At 43.7% G+C, this 9,130-nt stretch overlaps 1 protein-coding gene across 1 annotated transcript in view; it reads right to left on the bottom strand.

Moving 5' to 3' along the window:
* Nucleotides 1–1,872: 1,872 nt before the first annotated feature.
* The window catches only part of Chmp3 (charged multivesicular body protein 3), a 35,129-nt gene continuing 27,871 nt past the window's right edge, over nt 1,873–9,130 (bottom strand). The window contains exons 4-5 of the mRNA XM_029478214.1: nt 5,582–5,752; nt 1,873–3,811 (exon numbers count right to left, since the gene is read on the bottom strand). Coding sequence (XP_029334074.1) covers nt 3,660–3,811; nt 5,582–5,752 — 323 coding nt within the window. The 3' untranslated portion in view covers nt 1,873–3,659. The remainder of the gene's footprint in view (nt 3,812–5,581; nt 5,753–9,130) is intronic.

The following is a 9,130-nucleotide window of genomic DNA, read 5'->3' as shown; positions in this document are numbered from 1 at the left end:
CCCAGCTAAAGTCTGATTATCAACATACAAAGCAAAGTGCCCAGGGATATGGGCAAGCTAATGCCAGTGTCTCTGTAAAGAAACTCACTGGCTCTCTATCAAGCATTGTGGTGTTCCAACACATCAATTCTTCCCAATGGAAACCACAGATTCAAGGCAATCCCAGATGACAGGAGCAAACTATCTTTTGAATCTCAGTAAATTAATTCTAATGTTTAAACAAAGAGGCAAGAGACCCAGAATCACCAACACAACTTTTTTTTAAAAAAAGAATACCTGGCGGGGTAGTGCACACCCTGAATCCCAGCAGGTAGACCTCTATCAATCTGGGCCAGTCTGGGCTACACAAGCTCCAGGCCAGCGAGGACTACATAGTGATTCCCCATCTCAAACACGTCAAGGGTGACTATGTCCTGACTGATCATGTCTGTAATACTGCTTTAGCACTTTGTGCTTTGACACTGTTTGCCTGTGGTGCTGGGAACTGACTCCATGCTGGGTAACTGCTCCACCACTAAGCCCTACCACTAACCTTTAGGTGGATGACTGGTTTGAGCCAGAGTTAATTATTAGCCCAGGCAATCCTCCAGCCTTTGCCTCCAAGTGACAGAGTGGTATGTGGGCATCTGTGTCTCTCATATCTGGCTTGGGGTGGAAGGACAACAGAACAGGGACGGAAGTATATCCAAATAATAAAACTGATCAGTGTTGGCAAAAACAAACAAACAAATGCAGCACTCGTTACTTTAATCATCTGAGACCAAACACTTGACAAAAATCAACCCAGAGGAGGAAAGGCACTACTTAGCTCAGTCTGAGCACAAGGCTGTGGGCATTTCAGTTTTTCCTTTTATTCCTCCTATGACCTGCTATGAGAGGTTGAGTCTTCCATACCTTGGCACTTCTCTCTGGAAATATCCATTGGTGTCTCTCAATCTAAATAGACAAAATAACCATAATATATATATGTGTGTGTATATATATATACATATATATATATATATGTATATATGTGTGTGTGTATATATATATTTACAAGTATGTGATACACACACACACACACACACTCACAATTGGACTGGCAGAAAGACAGCCTTTTTAATAAAAGATCCTGAACTACTGGATATCCACATGAAAAAAAGAAAAGAAAGAAAGAAAGAAAGAAAGAAAGAAAGAAAGAAAGAAAGAAAGAAAGAAAGAAAGAAAGAAAGAAAGAAACAAAACTGTACACAGACTTTAACATTCTTCATAAAAAGGAACTGAAACTGGATTATAGACCTCAATATAAAACACAAGGGTCAGTAAGTTGGCTCAGTAAAAACAACCACGCTTACCTCTAAGCCTGACCATGAGAGTCCAAACCTTGAGCCCACAGTGGGAAGAGAACCAGTTCCTGCAAGTTGTCCTCTGACCTCCACATTCCACCACAATAAATACACGTAACTAAAGTAGATAAACTACTAGGTAACATAGAGATTTTAAATGACCTTGGATTAGGATGTGAGCATGCATGTGTGTGTGCATGCATGAGCAATGCTTGTGCATGTGCATGTGCACATGTATGTGTGTGTGTGAGTGCCTGCCTGTGTTGGTACCTAAAGACTGAACCCAGGACCTTGTGCGTGCCAGGTCAGTACTCTACAACTGAGCTACATCCCCAATCCCCCGTAGTAATACTTTTATAATTTATTTCGTTTTATTTTATGTGCATTGGTGTTTGAGAGTGTCAGATTCCCTGGAACTGGAGTTACAGACATGTGGGTGCTGGGAATTGAACTCAGGACCTTTGGAAGAGCACCCAGTGCTCTTAACTGCTGAGCTCCAGCCCCCAATACTTTTTTTTAAACACCAAAGGCATAATATACAAAATAATTAAGAAGCAGGGTTTTATTAAAAGTAAAAAAGAAAACTTCAGCTTTGAAAAACTGTCAACAATGAGAGAATAGAACAGAGAATAGGATAAAATCTGATAGATGATTGGTTCAAAATCTGTAAGAGGTCCTTAAACTTGAATAATCAGAAAACAAACAATCCAGGTTATAAAATGAACAAACACCAACAACGGAGAAATCCAGGCAGCAAGCTCAGTGTGGTGGTAGAGCAGACAGGTCATGAGTTCGAGGCCACTATGTCAACATTTTCAAACAAGATACAGAGAAGGCAAGTATAAAAACAGATGCCCAGTGTACTTCAACACAAATCCCTCATGACAAATTCTGCCAAAGCCACAGAATGGCAGGCAGAGCTCTTCCTCCTGAGGGGGACAGTACATGCTCTGCACGGCTGGTTTACCTTACAGCATAGCTTTGTGCTGACCACATGATCCCATGGTTGAGCTCTCTGGTATCCAGAGGAATTAAAACACACAGGGAAAACTGCTACAGACATTGCTTCAAACTCCCAAACTCAGAAGCAGTCCAGATGGCCTTCAAGACAAGCTGTGGTACAGCTAGAAAATGGAACGCTGCTCAATGAGAAGGGCTGAACAGTCAAGCCATGAGTCCACGGAGGAACGTAAATGCATATCACCACGTGAGGGAAGACATACTGAAAGGCTGGAAAAGGAAAGCCCATGGAGACAGCAACCGGGTCAGTGGGTGCCAAGGGATTAGAGAGGAAGCAATGAACAGCACATGGGTTGTGTTTTGGGTAACAAAGCCATTCTGTACAATACTGGCGAACACTGGCTGTTGTACTTTAGGGGTTGTGACTTCAGATGACAGCTGTTCTCATTTGTGAAAATCATGCATACCAGAAAGCTTTTCAAACTGTTCCATACAGTGCTACTGTTGGATTATTTCTCAGTGCATCTAAAGCACGCTCTGGTGTGTATGTTTCAATGCCATAATCCAAACCTCTTACTGGTCAGCTCTTACTGCTCATGGTTAAGGCTATGTCCCTGTGCACAAGACACTTAGCTCCAGGCAGGGATGGACTGCAAGAGTCCTGATCCCAGATCTAACTGTCCTGCATGTCACTTGCAGTGGGGAAGAATGACTACCAGCTATAAAAACTCCCTTGTACACACCAGTGTATGATATGGTCATTTAGTCAACACAGCACGTTAACCCGAAGGTTAAACAAATGACAAAATGCACAAGAGTGGCCCCCACAACCAGCCTGTGAAGAGCAGGACCAGCGGCCCCCGAGCTGAAGGTACTTCTGCTAAGCTCCCATGTCCCGATGCTTGGAGATAGCATGTCCTCTTTCCAAGGCCAACACTGAGACAATCTGGGAAATTAATATCTTGAGTTCATTGCATGTGACATTTACAATGAGACCAAGAGCTAAAGCAGAAGTTTATTGACATCCATTAATATATTATTTTACACATACACACCAAATATAGAGTCCTCATCATTCAATCTACTCTTCTCAAAATTGCTTCATGAGAAAATGGATTTCTTTGCCCTCCCCCAAGGAAGATACTTCTGCTATTTATGCTCCTGAAAATAATACATTTGATTACACCACCTTCATAAAAGCAATCCTTAAATCCTCTGCAGATCGTGAAGATACACCAGCACAGAACCCTCTCCAAACGTAATGCTTCACAGCAGAGGTGTAGTGCAAGAGATACAGGAAATGGTGACTCCTCAGAGGCCGGATACACACCTAGAGGAGGACACCAGAGAGTTGAGACCCCCAACTGGGTGGCCCTAGCTTCTGAGTGTGGCCAGCCGTGACTGCATAGCCTCCAGGTCCTCTTCATCCTCTTCCTCTTCTCCCTCTTCAGAGGCAGCCATCGCTCCTGCGGGTTCAGGCTCAGGAAGGGCGTCGGTTACTTTACTGGGTGCTTTGCCCAAGGCTCCTGAAGGGAGAGTGAACAGCTTAAAACCCACTGCATAAGGAACAAGGTCCTTGGTTTCATAGACTCCACTCACGCCTGTGCCAGGGCAATGGAGCTGCTGCCCAGAGTGAGAATTTGCTTCCTCTGACAATGCACATCACAGCCGAGAGGAAGCATAGTGCGGGTGGGGAGACGAACTTGCTATGCTGCCCTTGAGTGAACCTCCTGCCTCCGTCTTCCAACTACAACAGTAAGAACACATCCATGCTCCCAAATCATAAAAATGTTCATTTCTAGACTATTGGGCATGGTGGTGTATGCTTGAGTCCATATACTTGGGGAAGAAGGGTCATTTTAGCTCAGGATCTGGGGGCCATCTTGGGCAAAATACTGAGACTTTCTAAAAAAAAAAAAAAGTCATTAATTCTGAAGTTCTTAATTTAAATTCTTAAATACTACTGAAAACCTAAATTTATTTTCTCTGAATAAAGTTTAAATGTTTAAGGCAGACTGTGTGGCACAGGCCTATAATCTCAGCTAACTGGAAAGTTGAGACAGGAGGATAGAAATCAAGGTTTATCCAGGCTACAGAGAGGTCGGCATGAACAACTTAATGAGCCCCTATCTCAAAATAACGACTGGAAACAGAGCTCAGCAGGAGCATGTCTATTTCGAGTGTGTGAAGCCCCAGTGCCACACAACCACACTGTTAGCCAGATGATTGGGGTGGGGGGGAGGGCGGGGGAGGGGCGGTGTTGCACACCTGTAATCCAGTATCCAAGTTTCCAAGTGAGGCAAGAAGAGTGACTGAGACCACCGTGGACAGTTGAGGTTTGGTCTGTTGCTATGTACTGTAATGCTAAATACTGGCCCCCAAGATCTGGTTGCCTCAGAGACAAGAGAATCCTCATGTATACCAAGTGATGCTATGTAACCTTGCTCCTAAATTTAAAACTACTGGTTGAATAAAGATGCCTATAGCCTATAACTGGGCAGAAGAGAGGTAGATGGGGCTTCAGTTCCCAGGACTTGGGATCTAAGGAGAGACCACATGAGGAGGAGCAGAGAGAGGAAGATGCACTGGGGTAAGGGATCTGAAGAACTGGCCTTGAGGGCTGGCTAGATGGAGTAGGATCAGCTCAGGCAGAAATGCCACGGCATGGTATTGACAGTGAAGCAGACAAAACAGCATAGAGGGTAGATATCTGCCCAGCTCTAGTGGTATTAAGGTTTATTATAAATATAAAAGTTTTGTGTCTTTTATCTGGGAACTAAATGATCTAAAGTGGGGTAGAACCCCCCAATTAATATTAATATTAACCACAACAGTGGTTATAAAGTAATTATTATAAACTACAATATTTGACAAAAAAGCTAAACACTTCAACCACCAAAAGAAATCCAACAAATAAACCGAAAAACCTAAACTATTTCCAAATTTTAACAAAATATTTTCCAATTACCTTCTGTCTCCCAATAATTTAAAACAAATAAAAATTAAATTCTACTATTTTCTTGAGCATAAAATACAGAAAACCAGAAATTAGCAATAGAAGTTAAAACTTTTTTTCTGTATTTAACACAGACATGTTTTAAAGTAATGTCAAATTCCTAACAGCTCTTTTCATTGTGAAAATTAGAAACTAAAAATCCTGTTTCTTGAAAACTAGGTATATAGCTTGACTTATTCCTTAAGAAATACCCTGCATACTCCAAATGCTGATGCAGCTAGTGCTGACTGACTCAGGGAGAAAGGGGGCGAGGGCAGGGCTGGAGGGCTCCTGCTCATACCTGCTGTGATTTCAAAGAGGATTCTGTCAATCTCCATCTCGGCTGCTTCTTCCATTTCTTCTTGATCATCCATGCTTTCAAATGTATCCTCTAACATCTCCTCTATGATTCCAGCCTGAATAGAGAACAGAACACCACCTCTCTCAACGTTACATCTGCTCCCACCAACACCTCAGAGAAAATTCTAGTCTCTCTGAGTCTAGCCCCTTTCCCAGGTGGCAAAGAAAATGTTGGATGATGGCCTCTCTGCAGACAAGGCACAAGAGCACACAGTGCTCTAAATTTGCAGGAAGGAGGCAAGTGCAGCCACTGTAGTAGTTCCTGCATTAACCTGGACTTAGAAAGCAGTCCTCAGGAACATGCTGAGAAGATGAAAAAAGACCCTTGAGCTGCTTGGAAAGCAACTGCACTAACACTGCAAATAAAACCTGAGGGGCAAGGGTAAAAACACAGGATGAAAGCTACAAGAGACACAAGAATAACAAAGGCCTGAGCAGGCACAGAATCCAGAAAATGCTCAAAAAACATCCCAGCATGTCAGGTCCCAACTGCTGGAGTAGGGTTACCCCGATGGGCGTACTGAGTATCAATTAATCACCAAACACTGATCATCAGAAGAGAAGCCAAGGGTTTCTGACTACAAAGCAAAACCAGTCACTTTACTAGAAGCCTCTGCCCTGCAGTCAGCCTTCTTTCCCAGAAAGTAACATGGAGGTGGGGAGATAGCTCAGTTGGTAAAGTGCCACAAAACTTGAGGACCCCCAAGCTCCCATCTGCACCCAGCCCTGGGGGAAGGAGGGTGTTCTAGCCGAGGCAGCTTAGCCGCCGGCCACCTAGCCAGACGGATGAGCTGCACGTTCGGTAAGATTCTGTCTCAAAAAAAAAAAAAAAAAAAAAAAAAAAAAGTAGAAAGTGATCGAGGAAGTCACCAGAAGTCAACCTCTGCTTCCACATGCACACATACAGTGCTCACATCCCACCCCCACATGAACAACTTACTCACTTTACATCCTGCTCATGGCCCTCCTCCCACTCACCCCCTCCCATAATCCATCCCCAACCCACCCTCCCCCTCTCCTCTGAGTGAGTAGCCCCTGCACACACAATGTTTTTAAAGAAAAAAATAGCAAGGGACCATGAAGCAAAAACGGCTCTCCAAAGCCCTGCAATTGTCCCCAACGTAACACTTAACAGTGTCCCCAACTCTCGATGACACCATTCTGTGTCTGTTGGAGCAAAGGGTCAGAAGCATATTCTTCCATATCAGAAAGGGGCCCCAGACACGCAGTCAAAGAGGGGGAACCCCAGTAGCCTTGCAAAACCAAGAGGCGTAGCTCCTTGTCTGCACACCCTGGAGCAGGTGGCAGTGATGGCTATGGCCTCTACCCATGTCCCAGCCATCCACTTAACCTTCCAGTCTTTGTGCTCCCTGACCCCTGAGGTGACTCTCTTAGACATGAATCTAGTGAGTATCTAGCCCAATTATAGCCCCTTACCCAACCCAAATGAACAAACTCATATTCATGGTCACAAAGGTAGGCCTCACAGCCTAGCTAGTTGAAAGTTATTTCAATGCTGCAGTCTACTGTTCAACGGATAGCACTTTAGGGGCTGCAGCATGAAGATTATTTGCAGCCTGTGCTACACATCTAGTTTTAGGACACCCTCAACTAATACAGTGAGATTCTGTCGTAAAACTAAGAAGTTCTTACAGACTAAGTAAAACTAAAAACTCAACCAAACAAAAAGGAGGGTCAATAACTACTTGTTAATTAGTTAAAAGTACTTAGCAGAACCCAAGTTGTAATGGCCTTCTCATTCTGGAGAGAGGAGTTATCATTTATCTACTTATTCACTTAATAGCAGCCATTCATCAAACTCCTGGCCTATGCCACAGAACCAGGCACTGGGGACAAATGCAATGCCTAAAAGCATGCCCCTGTTCTCTCAGAGCTGGGTCACTATGGACAGCCTCAATATGCACTCAGCCATGTACCACTGTTAGCACTCAGTCCCCAGAATCTACAATACACAAGCTTCCTCCACATCATACTGTTAGCGTTCACAAACCACTGTGAAAAAGAGCTTAGAGAGTCGTCTTAATAAACTCATTCCCTTCTCTCTTGGTGGCTATGTAAGTTAAAATGTGCCAGCTTGGAATTATACTCCAAAATTCCTCCATCATCCACCTCTATAAGCATAATAATCTCTAGTGTGGGCACATACCACATGTAAAGGACACGCCCCTCTAATCTATTTCTTGCTGCTACTGCCCAAACATTTTCTTTCTGAAGAGCTAGCCCTGGGATTTTATGATATTTTCCCATCTGTTCTCTAGCCCCTTCACAACCCTTCTGCGCACCGCCATGTCCAGTGTATGGTTCACTGTCACAGATAAAACATTCTGGGTGGTAGGTGGAGATCCACATACAAAAATTTGAGTTGTATATTCTTGGTTGTCAGACCACAAGTCTAAAGTACAAAATAGCACTTATACAAGATGTCAGCTCAGGGGCTAGTGAGATGGCTCAGCGGTTAAGAGCACTGACTGCTCTTCTGTAAGGTCCTGAGTTCAAATCCCAGCAACCACATGGTGGCTCACAACCATCTGTAATGATATCTGACGTCTTCTTCTGGTGTGTCTGGAGACAGTTACAGTATACTTATATATAATAATAAATTTTTAAAAATCTTTGGGCCAGAGTGAGCAGGGCCGGAGCAAGCAGGGCAGGAGCAAGCAGAGGTCCTGAGTTCAATTCTCAGCAACCACATGATGGCTCACAACCATCTGTCCAACTACAGTGTACTCATATACATAAAATAAATAAATCTTAAAAAAAGAAAGATGTCAGCTCAGATGACAAGAGCAGACACACCTGTGCCCCAGTTCCAGACTGACTTATAATCCAAGAGTCCCTGGGTTGCCTGGCAGCTTCAAGATTCAATGCCCTGTGTTAAATAGCTACCCCAAAAGAGTACCTGGAGATCAAGATAGGCCAAAATGCCTATCACTTGCCCTCCTGGCCCTGTCTGGAGGCCAGTAGTATAGTTGCTGTCACACCCTTATCCTGAAGGTGACAGGTACCTACTATTTTCTATCTGCTTCTCAGTCTCGCCTTTTTATAGTTTAAAAAACCATCAACAGTTACAGCCTCCAGGCCAGATCTGGGGCTCCTAAACAAATGACCTTTGACATTGAGAAGCAGAGGGGAGTGGTTACAAGAATGGACTTAAAGCACAACACAATTTATTTTCTAGCACTGAAGAAAATATAATCACCTTCCTTGCCAGCTTTACCAACACTCTCACAGCATATAGTGAAATTGGTATTTCTTTGTCTCCTCTTCTGCTGGAACTCACAGACCCCATTGCGAGATGTTCCCTGTCTGGAGATCTAGGCATTCTTATTCCTCTTCTCAACACTAACAATCCCACCAGCCTCTGAGATGCTTTGCAAAGAAATCGTTTCAGCCTCTTCTTAAGACACTTGTAGGAGTGCTCTCTCTCTCTCTCTCTCTCTCTCTCTCTCTCTCTCTCTCTCTCTCTCTC

Source organism: Mus caroli, chromosome 6 (genome assembly GCF_900094665.2).
Source record: "Mus caroli chromosome 6, CAROLI_EIJ_v1.1, whole genome shotgun sequence".
Classification (NCBI taxonomy): Eukaryota; Metazoa; Chordata; class Mammalia; order Rodentia; family Muridae; genus Mus; species Mus caroli.
The sequence above is the reverse complement of the archived record's forward strand: the minus strand, read 5'-3'. Positions and strand labels throughout refer to the sequence as shown.